Below are 23,232 nucleotides of genomic sequence, written 5' to 3' on the forward strand. Positions count from 1 at the left end.
TAGGATGAATATGGCAAAAATATCAGAGGTAAATATAAGAGAAGTTATACTTTATGAATTATTGTATATTGATTTGTGATTAAAGTTGAGTTGAATTTGAAATTGAATGACTAAGTTTATACATTCGTGAAACTATAAATTTGATATCAAGTAATTTACTTAATATTGTAACAAAAGTTATATTTGGTATCAAATTCTTAATATCTGTGAATTCCTTTTTCTCAGTTAACTATACCAAATGGTAGGGTTAAAATATAAAATGTTAATTTCCGATAAATATCCAACAAGAATTTGTGTTTTTCATTCATAACTCATATTTTATAGGTTTCATTACTTTTTTGTTTTGTGATTTTGTGGTTGCTTCTTTGACTCGTTTCTTGATTATAGAACGAAAGAAACAAGGTTGTGCTAGGTTCTTAAGACCAAGCCCAAAAAGCAGAGAATCATTATAAGAGTTGAGAATTGGGCCGAAAAGTTTGGGCTTGAGTGCTTGTTCAACCTTCAATGGTTTAAATCAAGGTTTGGATATACATGTTTTTTTTTTTTTTTTAATGAAAAACTTATATAACTTTTGTTTATCCCATTTATGTTTTCAATGGACAAAGTGTGACCACGAAAATTTTCATTTATTTTTTATTTTGCAGTTTAAGAAAAGTCTGTCCATCAATTTTTTCTTGAATATTCTCTCTGTAATAGAAAACGAAACAAAATTATCCAAATACGTTTTTGCTCATGTAATTTGCACAATTTCGTTAATCATTTAAGAAAATAATAATAATAGTTTAGGCACTTCAATTAAATATGCAAAAGTAATGCATTTAAAAAAAATGCAAAGGTAGGAACTCCATGCATGCGTCTCATTTTAGGTTTTAGCGAAAAGTTATTTAACTGTCTACGAAAAATATCAGTAACATAAAAATTAACGGTAAATAAAATTGAAAATCAGTAAAAAGAAAAGCATAGGCAAAAAACAAATGGCTGAAAGCAAAATCAAACTAATAACTAGGTAAAAAAATCTATTAGAAAATCATAATATTTTTTATTATATAAAATCCAAGACGTTGATTATATCTCTTATTTTGTTTGTCAAAACTTCTAAGATCGAACAAATGAGGTGGATATAGTGTTATCCTTCTATCTTTCTTTTTCTTCATCTTCTCCGCAAATATGGTTATTGTTTGATACCCACACACACAAAAATGTGATGTTAAATATTAAACATAATTTTCCTTTTCTATTTTTTCGGTACTAAATAGCTTTGACCGGCAAGGAGAATTTAATTAAAATCCAAAAACGAAAATTTATGCCCATAAAAAAAGTGTGTGACCGTGAAGAATGGAAGTTAAAGCCAAATTTAGGGTATGCGAATAGAAGCAGATGAAGTAGGGCACATTTGAAGAGTCACCGCTCGTTAGATTTGGCAAAGAGGCAATAAGACAAACCAGCTTTATCCGATGAGCCATAGATCGAAGGGGACACGTGTCGTGCGGTAATTGAATTGTGGAGAAATGGAAGGAACGGTGGTGATGCGTTACGGGTTTGTGGTGTGGGAGGGTGAAATCAGGGCTTTAAAATCGTAAATTCTCAAAGGATATTACATCCGTTCACAATTCAGTTTTGAACCTAAAGAGCGGGTCGCTGAGATCGGAGAAACCTTTCTTCCAAACGCCATCTCCATCTCCTTCTTCAGGTCACACTCTCTTCTCTCCTCTTGCATTCGCCGTTTCCATTTAATCACCGTCGTTATCTCGCATTATGCTAGTTATGGTGGAATTCTGATTCGTATGTTCTTATTGTCTCGAGTTTTTTTTATAACGAGTCTATGAAATCTGTGTTCGGATTATGGAATCGGTGGGATTTGTTGAATTGTTTATAGTTATGCAGCTTAATATAACCTGTTTGATAATATCGCAATCTTCAAGTGTCAGAAATGGCTGTCTGATTGTGTTTAGACAAGTCTCGTTAAAATCATATCGAAAAAATAGCTGCTGAAGTTGCGGTTTCGTGTAATCCGCCGAAATTGCAGAAAAATATAGCTGCCGCGGCTGCATTGTTATGCATGCTGCAAGTTGTTTTTAAAAATCTTGAATCTAATGTGAAGGTTCAAGTATTATGTCTCTTCTTCCGATAAAATAAAATAATATATATAATAGTATTTATATAGAATTTAATTGTGATTCGCATTGAATGTGTATATTTTAGTGTGAATAGTTTATGTGTTATTTGCATTAAAAATAAATATTCAAGATTAACGAACGCTGAAATGGTTCTCCACTCTAATTAAATTGAATGTGAGAAAAGTTTTGAAGTGTATCAGGTTTATTTTTTAAGGAAGCTTCTCATTAAACATTTTAAGAAAAAAATAAAAAATGGAATTAGTTTCTATTTAAAAAACAATCTCAGACATAAATTCCTGTTTTATTAACTAAGGGTGTATCTAGATTCTTGGGTTATTTAGATATAAAAATTTTCGGATGACCATGTGAAGTAAAGATATCAAACAAGAGAATGATTCCCGTGATTTAGGCCTCTTTAGGTTATATCATAAATTCCCGAGATTGCATTGCATGTGCAACATTTGTTTAGATTGTGTATGTGAAATGTCTCTGTTCTCAACGTGCTGAGCGGCTTTTTTTATCTTTATTTTGTCAGATCTTTAAATAGAAAATGGCAGATGGTGAGGATATTCAGCCACTCGTCTGCGATAATGGAACAGGAATGGTCAAAGTAAGATTCCTTGATGGTTATATTTCTAATACTTTTTGTTTCATGAAGTGATTAACGGTACCTTTCCCTTTCATTTGATTTACCGCGAGTCTAATGTATTCCAATGTTTTAGGCTGGATTTGCCGGGGATGATGCTCCAAGGGCTGTGTTTCCCAGCATTGTTGGTCGTCCCCGTCACACTGGAGTGATGGTTGGCATGGGCCAAAAAGATGCATATGTTGGGGATGAAGCTCAGTCCAAGAGAGGTATATTAACCCTGAAGTATCCCATTGAGCACGGTATTGTGAATAACTGGGATGACATGGAGAAGATCTGGCATCACACCTTCTACAATGAACTCCGTGTTGCTCCCGAGGAGCACCCAGTTCTTCTCACAGAAGCACCTCTCAACCCAAAAGCTAACCGTGAAAAAATGACCCAAATTATGTTTGAGACCTTCAATACCCCTGCCATGTATGTTGCCATCCAGGCTGTTCTGTCCTTGTATGCCAGTGGCCGTACAACTGGTTAGTCATTTCTTCTTCGAGAAAAATATTCTGTTCCATGTTAGGTATTGTGTAAAATTGTTAAGCTGGTCAATCATCTTTAATGCTCTAAGAAGGCCCTTTTTATTAATTTGTGCAGGTATAGTTCTGGACTCTGGAGATGGTGTCAGTCATACTGTCCCCATTTATGAGGGTTACGCTCTTCCTCATGCCATCCTCCGTCTTGACTTGGCAGGACGCGATCTCACTGAAGCTTTGATGAAGATCCTTACAGAGCGTGGTTATTCCTTCACTACCACAGCTGAGCGTGAAATCGTAAGGGATGTAAAGGAGAAGCTGGCTTATATTGCCCTTGATTATGAGCAAGAGCTTGAAACATCAAGAACTACCTCCTCTGTTGAGAAGAGCTATGAGTTGCCCGATGGACAGATTATCACCATTGGCAATGAGCGTTTCCGGTGCCCTGAGGTTCTCTTCCAACCATCCATGATCGGAATGGAAGCTGTTGGCATTCATGAGACCACTTACAATTCAATCATGAAGTGTGATGTTGACATTAGGAAAGACTTGTATGGCAACATTGTTCTCAGTGGTGGTTCTACCATGTTCGCTGGTATTGCTGACAGAATGAGCAAGGAAATCTCATCTTTGGCCCCTAGTAGCATGAAGATTAAGGTCGTTGCTCCACCTGAGAGAAAGTACAGTGTCTGGATTGGTGGCTCTATCTTGGCTTCTCTCAGCACTTTCCAACAGGTAAATAATTATTTAAAGACTAGGAGTTATTTTAATTGAAATCAAATATTCCTGTGAATAATATATACTGCAAATTGCACAATGTGGGGATACTAATATACTAATATAAGGACATCATGTTTGAAATGCAGATGTGGATTGCAAAGGCTGAGTACGATGAGGCTGGTCCATCAATTGTACACAGGAAATGCTTCTAGTTTTTATATTTTATAAAAATTTTGGGTTGTTAAATCAGTTAGTGGATTGATGACGGAGTAAAATTCTTTGATTTTATATTTTTTAACATTGGCAATTGAACGGTTGATTTTTTTGGCACGCCTCTCCTCTTACTCTTATACTTTCATCTAGATGATAAGGATAATCTTAATTATTATAATGGGCTAGCAAACTAAAAATTACTAATATAGCTGCGGCTATCAGATATATACCTTTTTTAATACAGTTTTTAGTATTAAAATTTATTAGACACATTAAATTCGAGGATGAAATATATTTTAGTTTTTTTTAGACAATTTATTATATTGGTTCACTTTTAATAATAAATTTAAAACAATATAATACATAAATAATTTAGTCAATTTTTTTTAAGTAAAATAAAATTAATTGTAAAATTGAAATTGTTTAATTTAAAGGTCGAGTCACTTATAATTGGAAGAAAAGTTTAGATCATTAGGGCTGGTGTATTGAATGCATAATAAGAAAAAAAAATATTATGATATGCTAAAATACGACTATGAAATGATGAAAATAAGTCAATTTCAAACCATATCAAATGTTTAATACACAATAAATTATGTTTAAATGAAACTCTTTTTTTATTAAAATTACATTTATTTTTCTCAAAGTTGTCTTTTAATTCAATTTTTTTTCATAAGTTATGAAAATGATTATAATTAATTAAATTTTAAATAAATTATGGAACATGATATTTTATTTATATACCTAATTTTAGTTTTGTAAAGAATTTATATAAGATTTTAAATTTTAATTAATATCTAATAATTATTTAAATTAGTATTTTAATAAATAATATAGTTTACCTTTTTGTGTCAGAATAATATATATATATATATATATATATATATATATATATATATATATATATATATATAATTTTATTTATATAGTTCTCTCCCATTAGATCTAACTGAGCCGTTTGAGGGATTTTCAAAGGTATGAGTAATTCAGTTTTATGTATCTTAATCAAAACTCAAGTGAAGAGTAGAGAGGAGGTTTTGCTTGTAAAATATTGATGGTGCGACTATGTATGATAAAATATATTAGCTTATAAAATATTAAGTAAAAATATAATGTTCTCAATTTTCTAAAAATGTGAAAAATCATATTCCTTTAGATCCTGTCGACGAATGGTTAAACGATTAAAACATACTGTTTTTGTTAAATATAAAACTTAATGAAAAAATGTGATTGAAAATAAAACAAGTGTAATCTAAAATAAATAAAAAATGTTTTTAGATAAATCTGAATACACACTTATAAGTAGATTTTATTGGATAGAAATCAATCTTAATTGTAAACAATTCTTTAATAAGTAAGAAATTTATAACCATTCATTCAATTTGATTATAATGTTTTTTTAATGGTATAGTAAGAACCAGCTCCCTACAATGTTGTGTAAAATACATTGTTATAATGGATTACTTCACAATACAAGTAACATTTATAAGAAAATTATAACTACCTAAAATGCTGCCTAAAATACATTGTTAGAACAGCTCAGTTTACACTTAACATTTATAAGGAAAACACTAAATTATTACACAAATCTTATTCCTACTTATAAAGCTAATCAATCTTCTATTCTTCACTATTATAAATTGACATCTAAAAAAATCTTTTATTTTATTTTATTTTCTTCTGTCTAATACCAAAACCTTTCTTGACTAACTATTTTATTTATTTATCATCCAATCAGAATCTATCACACACAACAACTTTATCAACTTTTATAGAAATGAACTCAACTTTTTCACAAGTCTTAAAAAGATTAATCTACCAAAAAGCTACCTAATTTTTGTTTCCTTGAGACCACACAGCACAAGCAAAAGCGCGCACACACGAAGTGATGACATACACGCGGCATCATCAAGTCAGTGCAAAAGTCAAGCTTTGTTCTTTTGAAAATGATCCATCAAACACACCCTTCAATGGAAAATCATCACTGAAAAAAAAAAAACAAATAAATATCCATCAAACACACCCTTCAATTTTCCCTTACTCTAACTTTTTCATAAACTATGGTGGACCTTCTTCGACCTTCACATCTTCTTCTTCTTCATGCCTTCTGAGACGCTCTGCACTTCTCAACTCAACCACCCCACCTCATGGCCATGGATGAGTATGAATGTGATGAGAAGGTCCACGTGGCAGTTGGGAAGTCCCTTAAGAAAGGCACCACTTTGATTCAATGGTGTTTCACCCATTTCAGAAAAGCACAGATATGCTTACTTCATGTTTACCAACCTTCTACTATGATCCCTACACTGTGTAAGTCTTCGTCTTTGATATTCATGTATGTGCATTTCTTTTGAATTTGGATATCTTTCTCCTTTGAGTTTTGCTGTCAATTTAGCTCCTTTTCTATTTGGGCACTTTGGTAGTTGAATTATGGTATATTGGTTATTTATTGAGAAATTTTCGTCATATCCCATGATTTGATTCGCGTAAAGTTGAAATCTTGTGTGCAGTGGGAAAATTGCCAGCATCCCAAGCTAGTCCTGAAGTCGTGTCTGCTTATAGAATAGAGGAAAGGGAAGAGACCAAGAGGCTTCTGGAGAAGTACTTGAGCCTTTGCAGTGCAGCTAAGGTATTAATTTTGATGCTGATTTCTGCATGTTGATCTTCACTATGGTTAATTTTTTTGTTGATTTCACTTATGATGGAAGAAGCTGCTTATTTTATGGCTTTTGGAAATGTTATCATGCTGTTTTTATGTTTTCTCCCTTCAGAATATATGAGTATCTATAACTGAAATTTGCTTTTGTTAAAATTATCTCATTATGTACTATATGTAATGCAAGTTGTGAGAAGACTTGAATTATTAATGGTCTTTGTTAAAGTAATTTGTTTTCAGGTTAAGGTAAGTAGTGTCGTTGGTGAAGCTGATCAAGTTCAGAAAGGGATTGTGGATTTGGTTACTGTGCATAATATCAGGAAGCTTGTTATTGGAGCAATAACCCCAGAAAAGTAAGTGATGCCATTGATCACCAATAAATTCTGTCAGACAGAGGGAATGATTATTCACTTCTATAATCCTTCATAGTTCATAAATGTTGATGCTATTCTCTTATCTCTGTGTTTATTTCCTATGCTCTTATAACTTGAACCATAAAATATACTCCTGTTATTTTCTCACCTTTTCTGTCATAAAAGGGGTTAATAATCTTTCCTTTTTACAAAAAAATGGAAAAATGCAGTTGCATGAAAATCAAAAGGAATTCTAGTAAAGCAAACTTTGCTGCCAAAAATGCTCCTCCATTCTGTGAAATATGGTTTGTCTATAAAGGAAAACACATATGGACAAGAGAAGCTTCTGAAACTCCTTGTTTTGTACCTTCGCATGCTCAACCTGAGACTACAACGGCAGAGAGCTTGAGTTGTAGATCTTTTCAATATGGTACAAATGAATTAATCCATTCAGAATGTCTTCAATCAAATTCTGCAAGGGCTACAAGAAGTACAGTTCCAAATGTAATCATTGAAGCAGAATCCACCTTTTCATCCAAATCATCCAGTTGTAGTAGTCATTGTTCTCCCCAACATTCAGAGCTCGAGGAAGAAACAATAGATAGTCAACTTATTGAAGTTAATGCTGCAACAGACAAGGCCCTTGTGGAGCTGTTGAAGTGCAGAGCGTTGGAACTCAAAGCCATTGAGGCCATTAGTAAGGTAAGCATGGCCTAATCTAGAAGTTTTGGGCTTCTGATTGTACAGACAAATTATTGTTTGCCATGAGGGTTCAAGTATACTTTCGTACATAACTAAGAAACATTGGTAAAGAACTAAGGCATGAAGACTCAAGAGAAAAGCCATTTGAAAGATACTAGGATTCTGTAAATAAATTTTCTGAAACATGAATGTTTAGTAAAACTTGTAGAACAAACCAGTAAGTAGGTAGCAAGAACTGGTTTCAACAGATTCATTAAAGTGCCAAAATTTATGAGTCCAGACTCATAACTGGAATTTTTTTGGTGTTGTCCTCTGCTTAGCATTAACAATACATTGATGTTGGTACTTTAAAAATCTCTTTGATATATTTCAAAACATCAAAATCAGAACCAAAAGTGTATTTTAAAGACATAACACAGGAGAAACACAGAAAAACCCAGAGAATCCAAATTCCAAATTTATTGTTGTGAAATTTCATGGACACAAGGCAATGCACTTTCACTACATATCTCCAAATTAATGGCTAGTGGTGATATTTAGTATATAGTTTTTTTCTGATATTTCTCAGGGCTTCTATTCCAACACGAGTTATTAATCTTTCATCAGGTGAACTTGTTTGAATCTGCCCATGCACATGAAGCAAAGCTCAGAAAAGAGGTTGAGGATGCAGTGAGCGCTACAATAAAGGAGCAACGGATGTTGTTGGAGGAGAAAGAAGAAATTGCTAGTGAACTGGAAAGGACCACAAGAAGTATTTCCCTTCTAGGAAATTGTGCACATGAAATCAACAGTAAGTGTGATGAAGCTGCAAAGGAACTATCACTAATTCAAGCATCCTTCTCAAGCTTGCAGAATGAAAAGCAGGAAATCAGGCGACAGAAAATGGAGGCTCTGCACTGGCTTGAGCGGTGGAAAAGTTGTGGACATGTTGGAGCAGATCACTGCGATGGGATTATTGGATTTGCCGAAGAATTTCCAGAGCTGGCAGAATTTCCATTATCAGATCTCCAAAACGCTACATGCAACTTTTCTGAGAGTTTCAAAGCTATGGAGGGTGGATATGGTTCTATTTACAAGGGAGAAATGTTGGGTAGAACAGTTGCTATAAGGAAGCTCCATTCACACAACATGCAAGGATCGACAGAGTTTCAGCAAGAGGTCAGTTTTCCCATAACAGCCTTTCTGCTTTGAGATATGTATCATAAATTCTTTAGAGTATCAGTGATGAAAACAGAATTTAGAGGCTTTTGTATTTTCAATTGGTTTCACAGCTGCAACAACCACAATTCATCTCCTCAATAATCCTTTCAAAAGGTAATTTAATTAGGCCCGTAATAGCTTGTCTTATAAACACTTAAGTAGTAGATCCCAGACCAATCCTATGAAATATATATCCTTGCATAACTTTGGATGATATTGGTTTTTGTATCATAAATACCATCTAGTAATTTCACCACTGAGAATGGTTATATGAATGGAAACAAATCAATGGATTCTCCTTCTCCATCACCATTATAATGAGTTAAAGTATCCTCATCTTTCGTAACTGGTTTTAGTTACAAAATGTATGAATTCTATGAACTGTGGAAAATGAATTTCTGTCTTAATAAGTTATCCTATTTCTTCTTTTGTTTTGACTGTCTAACGTATGCAGATAGCATGCTTGTTTGATCCAACCAATGTTTATGCTTGTGTGACCAGGTTCGAGTTCTTGGTAGGCTCCAGCACCCTAATCTGGTTACTTTGCTTGGTGTTTGCCCTGAAGCCTGGTCCTTTGTATATGAGTACTATCCCAATGGAACTCTTCAAGATTACCTATTCCGAAAGGGAAGTCTTCTCCCTTTGACATGGAGTATCCGAGCACGATGGATTTCTGAAATTGCCAGAGCTCTCTGCTTCCTACATTCTTCCAGACCTGAAACTATTATCCATGGCGGTCTGACACTTGAAACTGTCCTTCTTGACACTGGACTTGGTTGCAAGCTATGTGAATTTGGGTTCAGCAGGCTGGTGAAAGAGGAGTCACTTTCTCTTCCTAGTTTTCACTTGAGCACCGAGCCAAAGGGTTCTTTTTCATATACAGATCCTGAGCTTCAGAGAACTGGAGTACTAACTCCTAAATCTGACGTATACTCTTTTGGACTCATCATTTTGCAAATTCTCACTGGTAGGACACCAGTTGGATTAGCTGGTGAAGTCCGCAGAGCAGTTTCATGTGGAAAATTGTCTTCGATTTTGGATTCTTCAGCCGGAGAATGGAATTGCACCGCGTCAACACGGTTGGCTGAACTGGGATTGCAATGCTGCCAACTGAACAGCAGAGACAGACCAGAGTTAACACCTTCTCTAGTGAGGGAACTGAAGCAATTGTATGTTTCAGAAGAGCCACCAGTGCCATCTTTTTTCTTGTGTCCAATCTTTCAGGTAACTGTTCCTTTTGTTATTTATAGAACTAGATTTAGTGGTAATATTAATGCAATGGCTCAAATGAAATACATACATAGTATTGGCTATAATATTAATGCAGTGAGTTGAAGAGAAAATTTACAAGATCTTCATCACAGTTGTTGTATTCATGTGGGTCATGTTTTTTGGTGCATTCTTCAGGAAATAATGCATGATCCGCAAGTTGCAGCAGACGGATTTACTTATGAAAGGAAGGCCATAAGTGAATGGCTGGATAATGGGCACGAAACTTCTCCTATGACTAATTTAAAGTTGAGTTACTTGCATCTCACTCCCAATCATGCACTTCGACTTGCTATTCAAGGCTGGCTTTGCAAATCTTGAGGTTCCGTTATTAATTCATCTATCAATGTTGTAAATATCTACATATCTATTTTTTACATCATTGTATGGCCTTTCTTTATTGCATTCTAATTCAAATCAATCACTCTTTAGGGTTTAATCATACAAGGCATGTTAGGGTGGGAGAGATTGTAGGTTCAACTACTCATGTTAACAAAAACTAACAACTAACATTTACCGATTAAAAGGAAAAAAAAAGAATACAGGTTTGTTGGTTTCTATTGTTTGTGCTTTCCAATGATCAGAGATGATAAAGCGGATTAAGTCTAATGGGCCAATTTGCTTGCTCGTCATTAATTTAACAAGGTGATTAACATTTTTAGTAAAGATACTAGTTATCTCCATTTATAGGATTAGATATTAATCAATATTTTAAAATATATATGGGTGTGGTGGATGATTTTGTCATGATACCAATGGCCAATAACCTTATCCTTCTCTAATCATTATATATTAGTCCATTCAATCATGCTTTTGGTAGACTAATAGTGATGGACTGAAAAAGATTGATATTCTTGAATTTTGTAGTGTATGATTTACTGACACAGTAAAATCTTATGAAAATGCTTTAATCTATCTTGAACTCAATCAAACCATTAATACATTCTTAATAAACAAGATGCCATTTTGCGTAGTTAATGAATGGCTGTCTGTGTCCCAACTTGAAGACAGTTCTTTGAGCGCCTATGTGATTATGTTAAAGTAAGGTTGAATGTCTGCACAGATTATGGTCTCCCATGTGTATTTATAGAAGAAAAATATAAGAACAATAAATTTAGTTTCTTTTCTAAGTTAAAATTAATCGACACTCCAAATTTGGAGGAGTGAAACGATAGAATTTTATTAAAGGTTAAAACCACTTAGCTCATCATATTTTTTTTTTCTACTTGCATGAAAAATTATCTGAATAGATTCAAAATATGGAAAAATACATTACAAAATGGCAAAAACTGTCATCTTTGTTCGGTAAAAAACCGTGATATGGAGGGGAAATTCTGGCAGTAACACAATGGTTACCCATATTCAGGAATGGAAAATTCAATTTGCAGACAACTTGGACTTGTTGGCTTCATTTAAATCTCCAAATTTGCTTCAACACCCTTGTAGTATTCCGTCTCTAGCAGAAAGCAGTGAGGCAGTGCCATGCAATTCAGTTGAATTAAAGGGGTGTTCATCTTCTGTTCTGATGATTCCAATTCTGGAATCCTCTTCACCACAATCCAAAAGGGGTTTGGACTCACCTTTCATGTTCCATAGATGGAACTCCTCCTTTCTAGGCTCCTTGTTTTCTTTAGCATTTGTTTCTGATTTCTGAAGCATTTCATTGTTGCCTAGATCATCCTGGTATCTCTTGTCTTCCACACTATCCAAGGACTTGAAAGTTCCACCTTCATGGCCAAGAGATTTCACAGCTACTGTGTCCACATCCACACCATTGTTTGAACAAGAGGACTTGTTTTCCTGATCTTCATTGTTGTTCAAGTCTGAGTCATATCTCTTGAGTGTTGCTGGCATTGATTTCTCACGTAGAATACCTTGTGCTGGAGTTGACCGATGGGGAAAACTTCCAAAACCTTCGATTCCTCGAGATAACCTTCTAGCTTGTTTTCTCTCTTCCTTCAGAAGAGTTACTTCTTCCAGCAGATTCACTATCCTCTCTGATTTCTTTCTGACAGTTAGGCCCCAATTAAACCTGCAAACACTCAAAATGCACTCATTTTGTCTTGCAGGACCAGTTTCAAGAGAAGGAAAATTAACAAGCATATATTTTTCTGTAAGAGTTGCAAAATAAGAACATACCCACTTACCCAGTGTCATCAATATACTGAAAACTTTTCATCTGGCTGATGACATTTTTGTCACTCTTGAATTCCTCAGCAACACTCTCTGGTCCTTGAGTCAACAGGTGCTCAAGCACGATCAGGGAATTGTAAGAGACCCTCCAATTCTTCTTTTCAAATTTCAGGAACCTGTTTCAGATTTCTAACAGTCATTCATCCATGATGGGGAAATTGACCCCAAAGTAGGAAGCATGTTCAGGAAAACAAAAGGGACCAGGAAAAACCTTTTATGCAGAATCTCCACAATCCTCCAATAATCATCTAGCTCAAAAGCAGCCCTTGAAATTGATCTGAGAGTTCTGGAATCTGGAGCCCATGGATTTCCACTAGTTGCCTCTTCTGTCATTCTGCAAATGGTAAAACACATCCACAAAGAGAAAAAAGAAAGATGTATCAGAAACCCTGGAACTAGTCTTGTTATGGAACAAATAAAAGGGTGATCATTGATCAAAATGACAAATGAAAATCTCACTGATGATGTCGTAAAAGAATTAGACTTACAGTTCTGCAGGGGTGACATCTGTTAGAGCTAATCTAGCAGTTTTGATTTTCTCCTTGAGGAAGAAAGAAGCTTGCTTTTTGAATTCATGGAACAAGGGCGTGCTCATTTTGCTGGTGCTAGTTTTGTTCAACGATCCTGGACATATCTAAACTTATTCCATTTGGGATGGCACAGAGTGAAGAAAAAAAAGGGAGAAGAGAAAGTGGTTTTGGTTTGAGTTACGACAAGTAAAAAAAGCTGAAGTTACAAGTTACAAATTATTCAACCAGACACCAAAATCAACACTATTAATTATCAAAATGACGTGAAACTGCGGCAATACTGATACCTCGAGGAAAAAATAATCAATCTAAACCGTACAGTGATTTATGAAAACAAAGTATGAGTGACTTTTGTGCTTGGACTTTGCATACACAAATTTAATTATTTTTTGCAGATTACGCTTTGTCAAGTTGCAATTACTCTAGTTTTTGATTTTTTTTTTCCAGTATTTGAAATTACAAACGCGTACGTGAGAATAAGTCAACATCTTGGGGATTGTTGGGGTAGTTATATTTGAATTTTGAAATTGATTATTGTGAATAAGTCAAAGTTTAAAAGTTTTTCCCTCTTTCCAGAAGGGTTATCAGTACGTGGGTGCTGGTTAGCCAAACATTAATGTCAAAATCTTGACATTGTGGACCACAATACCACATTCATTTTCATATTTTTTATTACATCATATGTTATTTATGATGAACATCTACATCGATTATTTAAATATAAGGCCAATCTATCGTATATAAATGGATATAAATCTCATTTTATAAGGTTCAATTAGAGATAAAGTCTATTTCTTAACATGATATTAAAGTTTTCTGTTAGAGTTTGTTTATCCAAACTCAAAATGTATATGTCTTTGCAAGAAAGGGTATATTGGATGTTCTATTTTATATCATTTAGGGATAAAACTAATTTACGGTATATTAATAGGTACAAATTACATTTTATGAGATTGAATTAGATTTAACGTCTGTTTCTTGACTATTTATGTTATTTTGTTAATATTTTACGAGCTTAAGCCATGGACACAGCACCGTACTTCATATGGTGAAGGGGTTGAACGCAGGTTATGTCCAAAGAAGCATGCTTCACGAGAGTTTCTGAGTTTTTTGGACATGGCAATTGAAGTGTTGAGAGGTCACAGTCAATGAGATATAGTTTATTGTGAGGATCCATTAGGGCATTGGAAATTTCGCCCAAATTGATTGAACAATGATTTCTCAGTTGTGGCGGCATCGAATGACACGTTCCTATTAATTTTATAACCCTAAAGACCGTCTTCTACTAAATTTCTCAGTTCTTGAATTGACTAGCATTACCAAATTATTGTTAGTTTTGGAACAAAATAGAGAAATTTCTGGTGAAACAACAAAAACATAATCAGCACTTTGCACTGAGCACCAATTGGTGGAGCCTGACGTAATTGCGTTATATACAATGGGTTATTATATTGCCTTCGTCTTATGTTTTTGTTATTTAACGTGACGTGTATTTTGAAAAATAATAATTTCATAAATTGACTTTTTTTAAATAATTGCATAAATTGACTTTTTTAAAAAAATAAAAATCCTTGTTAAGAGTGGCAAAACACGAGTTAACTCAGGAAGGACAACGATGTTTTTTTACTGAATGTAACCAAGTACAATAATGTTAAAGATCTCAGGTTAACTAAAAAATAAAACGAATTTATAATATATAAATAAATATAAGATTAGATTAGATTTAATAACTCAGGTTTTTGAAAAAAAAAATTAGGTAATTACATTGCCCACGATACAGACCTAAAGTGTTTATTGATTCAAACATGAGTCCAAACTACATGATTTGGACTGGAGAATTGATACTTTATATATTCTTTTTTGATATTTAAATGGTTAAATATATTTTTTGTCATTCAAGTTTTAGTAAATTTTGGTATTAGTTTCTCTTTAAAATTTTATTCCAATTTAGTTCTTTATTTTTAAAAATGCGTAAATTTAATTATTCTTACTAATTTTTGTTAAGTTTACTTGACATTTTAAACACATTGTATGATAATATTTGAATTAATATTGAAATGAAAATGTGTCAAACAGTTTAAATAATTCAAATACTATAATGAAATGTGCTTGAAACGTCAGATAAATTCAATACACAATTTGGTTAAAATGATTAAACTCACGTATTTTTTAAGATAAACGACTAACTCTAAGTTTCACTTGAGGATAAAAACCTATTTAACACTTATCTAAAAACTAGCTATATTGGATAAGAAAGAAAGGAAAAATGAATTTATTTATTGAATTAATAGGATGAGTTATGGTGAGGGAGAGAGAATGCGAAAAATTGGATTTATTGCAGATGGATGGTTTTCTTCTCCATCAAAATGAATGCATATGAAACAGTGAAATGGAATTTAATGACACTTATAAAGTGACAGATAGTATTCATTTGGTGCGTATTTAATTCTCTCTTAAATGGTAGTTACCAGTTACTACAATTTTTAATTAATTTCCTACCTCGGTAGTATAAGTAGTAGTAGAAATAGCACACCTACGTGTCTTTACAAGGATTACCAATCTTAATTATCAATTTCACTTATTTCAAAAATCAATAAAGGAGTAGGAAAAGAATGAAAAAGATAACAAAATTAAAGGAACTTTTTTCATTGCTATTTTTATCCTTGAAAAAACTATTTTAAAATATTTTTCGTGGAAATTGTATAAATTGACAGGCTTAGATGGTTGTTTCCAACCGTGTATTTCAATACATTATTTTTTTCAAAATTTTAAATATTAACCATTTTTATGAAATTACATTAATTTTAAAATTTCTGATATAAAAATAGTATTATAAAAAGTTTTTAGTTATCATTCTCTATATAGGAGTGGACTCAAAAGTGGCCACATTAAATTGCAAGACTAATCTTTTAAGGATCTAAGAAAACCAGTTAATAAGTAACTCCCTAAAATATTCAAAAAACTATTTGTGTCATACATTGTAAATTTGGTAAAATTAGGTCAGATATAATTCTTTCAGTTTTTAATATTAATTTTAATAACACTCAATATATATGACTTTTACCTTTTCTAGATACCAATTGTCATTAATAATTATTTATGCATTTTTATTTTTTTAATTTACATGTATTTTTAGTTCAAAACATAAATAGACAATACTTTTATTTAATGAAATCAAACACGGTTAAATTTTACTAGTACTATCACAGGAAATAAATCATGTACAAAATCTAAGATGATTATTGTATTTTCTTTTATGTTCATGTTTTAATAATAACTTATAAGGTAATTTAATTTATAAATTGCAAAATATTTACCCCGTGGACCCTCTCCAATTGACATGGCCTTAAATTCCTAAACCACAAGGCATTATTACAAAAGTTTGATCATCACTTGAATTGTCGTTTGAGTAGGAGCAACCTGCAACGCGCAATTCAATTTTTGTCCCAGCTCATAAATTAACTATTGGGATGAGTGATTATATTATATCATATATATTTTTTGTGTGTTGCATTGAAATTTTAAAATTGAAGTAATGTTTATAAAATAATGGAGAAAATAAACTACAGAGATATGAATTCGATATACTGTCAAAAGTTTAATAATGAATGGCTTTATTTAGAAACATAGCATTCAACCTTTTATTTATGCATAAGAAATTATTTGGTCAAAGATAGTTTTTGAATAGACTTGCGTACGGTGATAACTGCAGAAAATGGACTAATGCTTATTTTGGTGGAGATTGCTTACTTTCAATTCATGGTTCATTGAACCCTTTCGTGTGCAATTTGTAAGTGTCGTCAACGACTGAACCCTTGAATGGTGGAAAAAAGAAGAAGAAAGAAGAATTGAGGTCAAATTCTAAAATTCAAAGTTGATTGCGATAAACAGCGTGCCTAATACGAAATCGCACCACATGTTTCCCTTTTATCAGAAATGGGCAACAACAGAACAAAGCATCATCTGGTTTAAATTGGACACACGTAAGAGAGGGAGAAAAAAGACCCATTTGGGTGAAGGAATATCGCAACACCAAAAAACAAATGCCATATTGCAAATAGTGCTTGATCCACATCAAATTGAAAAGGCAAACAAAACCTGCATGAACCTTGGGGCCATGCTGTAGTAGGCATTTTGGAATATGTTGTATTGTTTTTTATGTTTTGAATGGAAAAAGATGCTGATGCACAGATAACTAGCCCTGCCATTTGCCAACCAGAGTTGCAGAAAGTGATGGAGGGGCCTAGTGCTTTCTGCACGACCAAAACATTGTTAAGGAATGACTTTTATTACAAAAATTACAATTTTATGTGAGTTATAATCAACAAAATCATCCAGCTTTTACAACTTTACAGTCCTCACCACCCACTTAATTGCACAGCTAAGTACTCTTCTCAGACCTTAGTTGTTATTTTACAAAAAGGTGAGTAGGGAGGGGAAAAACAGCAAAAAGGATTCCTCACCCTTCGGCACTATATATAGATATAGATATATCTCATACCTCTCTCCCTTTCCATTTTTTTGGTATATGATAATATATATGGTTTTCATTTCAGTATACTTATTTATACACATGATCTCCATATTCTTCCTTCCAAAGAAATAACAATGATGGAAACATCATCATGGTAACGGCGCCTATCACCCTGTGGAATTTCGAGCAACTCGTGAAAGACCAACCCTGAAAATAAACATGCCAAAAACATCAGTTTGTAGAATCAAATTGTGAGATTTTTGAAGTGAAATTGTGGTTTGTTGTTGTTGTTGTTGTTATTAGTACCAGCTTTCTTTGCAGCACGAAATAACACTTCTTCAACCAAATGCTGAGCCGGGTCTCCCTCGGGTTGCAATGTGATGAAATGCTCAACTTCAGCCACTGCTTCTTCGTTTGACAAGTACTGATAGAGCCCATCGGAGCATAGAATCAAAAATTTGTCCTTTGGACCTAATCTGTGGTGTTTTAGATATGGTAGACAGCTGATGTAAGAAGAGTTTCCCACGTAGTCTATTCTAAACATCTCTAGAAGTGCGTTGTTCCACTTGGGCTGCAAAAGATTACCACCACAAATAAGAAAATGCAGAAGAATAGTGTCCATTTAGAGCATACAAAATGCTGCACACATTTCTAAAGATGCACTTCAATATTCCGCTTTCTGATAAGAGGAACTAAGTTACCAATGTGTGACTAATTTTTCACTCTGCGATCTAACTTGAGTATCACAACTAATACCAGTAATAACAATTTTATAAATCCTTATAATCCAAGGATCAGGCTAGTTATTGGATTAAGTAACCTTCTGTGGCAACAAAAAGAAATGTCGAAGAGGGTATAACTTGTTATAGCAATATATGAAAACCATTTCATTTGTTGTTGATTCCCTTGCCGTTCATGTTAAAGACACATATGAATAATTGAATACATTTGGATATATCAGTAAACAATAGGTACCAACCTGTTTGAGAAACCCGGCACCAAATGCTCGTGTAACCTTGAGAGAACCCTTAACACGGTCATTTACAACAGCACACGGATCATCCGGGTGCTCCTTTTTAATTCTCTGGATTTCCTGAAATAGAAAGCAGAAACTCCCAATAAAGACATGCAGCAAAACAAAAAACTGCTAAAAAAGGTAATCAAACAGAGGCAAACAACTTACTTCTTCAACACTAGTGCTATGATCTTTTGTGAGCTGAATCGCACTAAGACTTGGAACCAAGTTGGAGTTATCAACATCCCAAGATTCAAGATCATTCATCGTCTCCTCATTGATCCTCTCCAAGTCCTGTCTGATCTTGCCGAGCCAATAATCAGGCTCAGCCTTCTGAGCCAGCACAGCGCGGCTATCCCCCACATTCATGACGTAAACATCCTCCCCCTTCATCAACATCACAAGAACACAAGAACCCATCAAGGCAAGTTCAGGATTCTCCATCACCATCTTATCCGCAACATCAAGGTAAGACTCCTCAGTCTTCCTCAGAGCCCGTGAAAGAGCTTCCAAAACATCCGCATGATTAATAGAACTTGCTGCTCCACCACATCCTGATCGGCTTGAATTCAGTTGCTCCTTCAATCTCCGATCAAGCTCTAACCTCTCCCTGTCCCACTCACACTTCCACCTCCGTTGATTCTCCTCCCACTTATTCGCAGCACCTTTGTACTTGTTCCTCGAATTCCTACCTTTCTTACTAGTACTCTTATTACAGTTACTATTTTCATGTTCAACACAGTGAGAGCATGCATCTACTGCATCTGCAACGTCTGTGACATCCCGCAACACCTCCTCTTTAGGCGTCGAATTTTCCGGGGCAGACCCATCATCCCACAACAACCCTTTCAGCTCCTTGTGCACCGCCGTGTAGAGATTCGAGAGAAGGTAATCGGGAGCATCGGGTCCGTTGAAACCGTCATAGATCCCCACGAAAACCCATCCGTGTTCCTCAGACACAACAACATGGACACGATCTTCCCCTGCTTTCCCCTGAGCCCACTGAAGATTCTGACTCTCCATAGATTCATCGTCCTCCAAGCTCCCCTCACTGCTCAAATTCACACTCAGATTCTCATTATGCTTCTCCGCCGCAGCCACCATCCACTCCGGCTCCTTTACAACCACTCCTTTGATCGGAGCCACAACCGAGTTCTGCCCCCGAGAGAGAGTCTTCGAAATCGCCCTCTGCAAAACACGAATCCACCGACCCTTCCTCGTTCTCACTCTCAAACCCAATCCCAACCCTAAACCCATCCCTCCGTGCGAGAAGCTTCTCGGGAAATGATCCGATCCGTTTCCCTCCCTCTCCATCGGCCCCGAAAAAAGCCCACGATCGATGGGCCCCGACATGAACCCGCGCTCGATGGGGCCCGACATGAAACCCCTCTCCAGCGGGCCCGACCCCGGAAACCCACCACCGCCCAGGTTCCCCGAGAATGGCCCCGAGTTCACCAGGTTCCGCGGAATCGGTTGCAGAGGAAGCGACGCGAACGACGTTGAACTCTCGAAAGCCGCCGCTCGGTCTATGCAACCGTATGAGTACAAGTCCACGAACGCCGTCGATAACGGCGTGGATGTGTTAGCGCTCACCGAAGCGCCAGAGATTGTTCTGAACGTCGTTGTTTCCTCCGAGTGCACCTTCGATGACGATATCCGGGTCGGGTCGGGTCTAACGTAGCAGAAAGAGTGACCCAAACCCTCGTCCAGAGGCTCCGTTATTAAAATGGATATATCCTGCTTCCGACGTCCCCCACCGTTATTTCCGGTGAAGCACACCGTTAACTTCCCTATGCCGTTTCCCATCGGAACACAAAAACCACCAAAAAAGAAAAAAAAAATAACACAAGCTCTAACGTTTCTCTCGCTGTTACTCGCTACAAGACTCTGCTCATGGTGGATTGGTAGAGAAGATGAAGAACTTGAGAGAGAGAGAGAGAGAGAGAAGAAGATGTGAGAAGAAAGAGAAGTTGAAGTTGAAGTTGAGATGAGATGAAGAGAGTTAGAGAGAGAGGGCGTTGACTTTGGAATAAAGTTTTTTTTTTTAATAAGAAAATGCACTTGCTTTTTTTGCTTGGTGATTTTATGCACAGAAGAAATTAAAAATTGGGGATATTTTTGGAGTGGGGCGTTGACTATGTTGAAGATAAAGTAAAACTCAAAGGTTTATGTCCGGTTTTGCTATCTCGTTCAATGTTCGCGTACGTTTTGTTTGGAGCGTGGAGCGCACGCGCTGCGGCAAGTGGACGAGATTCGCGTGGGAGGGTCACGGATGGGAGCGATGAATGATTCTGATGGCGAGAGCGTTGTCGTGTTCGTTTGTTGTGTCTTGGGAGAAAAAATGGAGGGTGAAATTTAAATGAGGGTCATAAATTCTGGTTTAGAATCGAAAAGTCAACACGGGAAAAAAATGTTTTTAAAGCTGTTTTTTTTATCAAGATCTCGTAAAGCGTGACACGGGCGCCGTTGGATCAAGCGGAGGGTGTCGAAGACATGAAGGTTGACTGTCCACGTGTCTCTCTCCGATTGCTCTCGTCTGATAATTTGTCAACTTTAGGTTTCCCGAGAGCTCGTAATATATATATTTAATTTATTTGAAAAAAGAAAAAATAGAAATAAAAAAATGTCAAATATTTCGGCTTTTTGTTTTAATTGAAATGAGAAAAGGGTAATGTAGAGAGAGAAGGAAAAAAAGTTGGGTAACCTTAATTGAATGTGCTGGTGGGGTGGTTTGATATTAGTAATGCTGCCATCACTGCATAGCCTGAATATTTAGGTAATTTGACTAATGTTGATTTAAATGTAGCCCATTACTCCATTGACTTTTTTTGTAATTACAGATTGAATTCAATGTTCATATTTGGAATGTGTTTCATCATGTTTGGCTCTCAACCCATACTTTATTTGTTTATTGTATATGTAATGTTGCATTACAATTTCAAGACATTTTTTAATATTTGATAGTAGAGTGGATTATTAGCCTAGTTTTTAAAAGCTTTTCTGAGAGTGGACTTTTTAAGTACATAATGTAAACATATTTAGGTGCTTCCACGTCAACAATTAAATTCTGTAATGTAATTAAGTCTTATAGAAGAAAAAATGAACTTGACTTTTGCAATCTGCCAGAACATGGTTCTCAAGATTTTTCTTACTTTCAAAGTCATATAATTTGTCCTTCCCAGTTACACAATTCATGAAACGGGTTTTGGGATATGGTATATTCCACTAAAAATTTCTTCTTTTTTTAAGGATCTTGTTGTAAATATTTTAAATATAGTTTTACATAATACTTTTACTAAAAAATTATCAATTTTTTACTTGACTAAAATTTATCAATTATAAAAAGTACTTCTTACCTATCTTCTTTTATTTAATTTAACATCGGTTTTCGCGATTTCTAGATAAAATTCCGAGTTATACTTGCATTGGTTTATTATTATTATCATTACTATCATTGATTAGAAAGAAAAAGAGAAGGGTCTGAAATCGATTATAGTTTTGTTTTGACATTATATTCAAAACCGCGTGTCATGATTAGATTTTGCAGTGTAATTTTCACTGTAGAGGAAATTTATATTGAAGAGGCAATAAGGGTCATCAGTTTCTAATGATTTTTTTTCCACGATATTGGAGTATGAACTTAATTCATAAAATATATTAATTTATTTGTTTAAGATAATAAGTTTTGAGTTTTCTTTAAATTATTTAACTTTATCATTTTAATAAATATAAGATTTAGATTTATATTAAGATAATCGACAAAATCAAAATTTATAATTAATAAATAAAAACATGGATGAGGCCACCATAGTTTTTGCGTGAAAATTAAGTTTTCAATCTAATTTATAAACACTATACTTATCTAACATGTATTACTTGTACCGTTAACTGAACATATTATTTTAAATAACAAAAACTAAATATGTTTTAATTATTAATCGCATAAACGTAAAAATAAAATCTAGAAGTTTTAATGCCTATTTAAACATTTTCCTTTTAAATATTTGAGAATGTTAATTTCGTTGTATGTTTTTGAAAATAACATTTAAAAAAAATCAAAGCAAATATTTACTTACACTTTTATTATACATAAAAAAAATTGTTTAGTTTTCAGATTTAGATTTTTATTTTTACTTTTACTTTTTTTCTAGTTTTCTCAAATTTTGGAGTTACACACCTCTTCTTATTGAGAACTAATTTCCAATAATTAATTAACTAAAATTAACACCAAACCATTTAACTTGAGTTTTTCATTAATTGTTTGACATTTAATTTTTTTTTTAAATTTGCATGTTCTAATTATAATTTGTATTTCTGATTCTAAAATTAAATAAAAAATGAATGAAATTTTAATTTGAAAATTACATACAAATTACATTAAAAATGATTGCACTAAAAATCATATTTAATTTTATTTGTATAATTTAACTTAATTAATTAGTTGAATTGACTAATTACTTAAATTTGGATTTAAATTTTTAGTAAAGTACCGTTTTCACCCTCCGTTACGTTCTAATCTTATCTTCCATTTGGTACATTTCAATTTATTTCAATTCCTAAAACTTTAAATTACTTTTTATATGAAAAACATTAGAAATTAAATACAATTTACATACCTATTTATGAATTGACATAAGTTGTATACTATATCACAAAAACAATATTATAAAAATTTAA

At 34.1% G+C, this 23,232-nt stretch overlaps 4 protein-coding genes across 5 annotated transcripts; 2 read left to right on the top strand and 2 right to left on the bottom strand.

The window, feature by feature from the left end:
• Positions 1-1,346: 1,346 nt before the first annotated feature.
• LOC114170638 (actin-like) lies at positions 1,347-4,280 on the top strand. Its single transcript, XM_028056162.1, has 5 exons — positions 1,347-1,690; positions 2,653-2,727; positions 2,840-3,233; positions 3,352-3,965; positions 4,097-4,280. The coding sequence occupies exons 2-5, from the start codon at positions 2,668-2,670 to the stop codon at positions 4,160-4,162; spliced, it is 1,134 nt and encodes a 377-aa protein (XP_027911963.1). The 5' UTR covers positions 1,347-1,690; positions 2,653-2,667; the 3' UTR covers positions 4,163-4,280.
• A 1,830-nt stretch (positions 4,281-6,110) lies between these two features.
• On the top strand, positions 6,111-10,823 carry LOC114169203 (U-box domain-containing protein 33-like). Of its 2 annotated transcripts, none has more exons than XM_028054243.1 (7): positions 6,111-6,473; positions 6,674-6,792; positions 7,060-7,172; positions 7,403-7,874; positions 8,481-9,032; positions 9,576-10,298; positions 10,482-10,823. In XM_028054243.1, exons 1-7 carry the CDS (start codon positions 6,311-6,313, stop codon positions 10,662-10,664), a joined length of 2,325 nt encoding a protein of 774 aa, XP_027910044.1. In that variant the 5' UTR covers positions 6,111-6,310; the 3' UTR covers positions 10,665-10,823. The 2 variants fall into 2 exon arrangements, with proteins under 2 accessions (XP_027910044.1, XP_027910045.1); XM_028054244.1 differs by having other exon boundaries at positions 6,113-6,473; positions 7,046-7,172.
• A 702-nt stretch (positions 10,824-11,525) lies between these two features.
• LOC114169204 (epsin-3-like) lies at positions 11,526-13,396 on the bottom strand. Its single transcript, XM_028054245.1, has 4 exons — positions 13,025-13,396; positions 12,748-12,870; positions 12,491-12,652; positions 11,526-12,375 (listed from the first exon to the last, which is right to left on the bottom strand). The coding sequence occupies exons 1-4, from the start codon at positions 13,129-13,131 to the stop codon at positions 11,775-11,777; spliced, it is 993 nt and encodes a 330-aa protein (XP_027910046.1). The 5' UTR covers positions 13,132-13,396; the 3' UTR covers positions 11,526-11,774.
• A 3,939-nt stretch (positions 13,397-17,335) lies between these two features.
• LOC114169472 (probable protein phosphatase 2C 4) lies at positions 17,336-20,527 on the bottom strand. Its single transcript, XM_028054632.1, has 4 exons — positions 18,724-20,527; positions 18,520-18,633; positions 17,847-18,111; positions 17,336-17,747 (listed from the first exon to the last, which is right to left on the bottom strand). Exons 1-4 carry the CDS (start codon positions 20,359-20,361, stop codon positions 17,632-17,634), a joined length of 2,133 nt encoding a protein of 710 aa, XP_027910433.1. The 5' UTR covers positions 20,362-20,527; the 3' UTR covers positions 17,336-17,631.
• Positions 20,528-23,232: the final 2,705 nt, after the last annotated feature.

Source organism: Vigna unguiculata, chromosome 11 (genome assembly GCF_004118075.2).
Source record: "Vigna unguiculata cultivar IT97K-499-35 chromosome 11, ASM411807v1, whole genome shotgun sequence".
NCBI lineage: Eukaryota > Viridiplantae > Streptophyta > Magnoliopsida > Fabales > Fabaceae > Vigna > Vigna unguiculata.

Bases quoted from the DNA above. Each gene is read 5' to 3' on its own strand.
- LOC114170638 (XM_028056162.1), top strand. From the start codon at position 2,668: ATGGCAGATGGTGAGGATATTCAGCCACTCGTCTGCGATAATGGAACA. The intron at 2,728-2,839 runs GTAAGATTCCTT...CCAATGTTTTAG, and splicing joins ATGGAACAGGAATGGTCAAA to GCTGGATTTGCCGGGGATGA. The intron at 3,966-4,096 runs GTAAATAATTAT...TTTGAAATGCAG, and splicing joins CTCTCAGCACTTTCCAACAG to ATGTGGATTGCAAAGGCTGA.
- LOC114169203 (XM_028054243.1), top strand. From the start codon at position 6,311: ATGGCCATGGATGAGTATGAATGTGATGAGAAGGTCCACGTGGCAGTT. The intron at 6,474-6,673 runs GTAAGTCTTCGT...TCTTGTGTGCAG, and splicing joins TACTATGATCCCTACACTGT to TGGGAAAATTGCCAGCATCC. The intron at 7,875-8,480 runs GTAAGCATGGCC...ATCTTTCATCAG, and splicing joins CCATTGAGGCCATTAGTAAG to GTGAACTTGTTTGAATCTGC.
- LOC114169204 (XM_028054245.1), bottom strand. From the start codon at position 13,131: ATGAGCACGCCCTTGTTCCATGAATTCAAAAAGCAAGCTTCTTTCTTC. The intron at 12,871-13,024 runs GTAAGTCTAATT...TACCATTTGCAG, and splicing joins GATGTCACCCCTGCAGAACT to AATGACAGAAGAGGCAACTA. The intron at 12,376-12,490 runs GTAAGTGGGTAT...GAGTGTTTGCAG, and splicing joins CAGTATATTGATGACACTGG to GTTTAATTGGGGCCTAACTG.
- LOC114169472 (XM_028054632.1), bottom strand. From the start codon at position 20,361: ATGGGAAACGGCATAGGGAAGTTAACGGTGTGCTTCACCGGAAATAAC. The intron at 18,634-18,723 runs GTAAGTTGTTTG...TTTCTATTTCAG, and splicing joins ATAGCACTAGTGTTGAAGAA to GAAATCCAGAGAATTAAAAA. The intron at 18,112-18,519 runs GTTGGTACCTAT...AATCTTTTGCAG, and splicing joins GTGCCGGGTTTCTCAAACAG to CCCAAGTGGAACAACGCACT.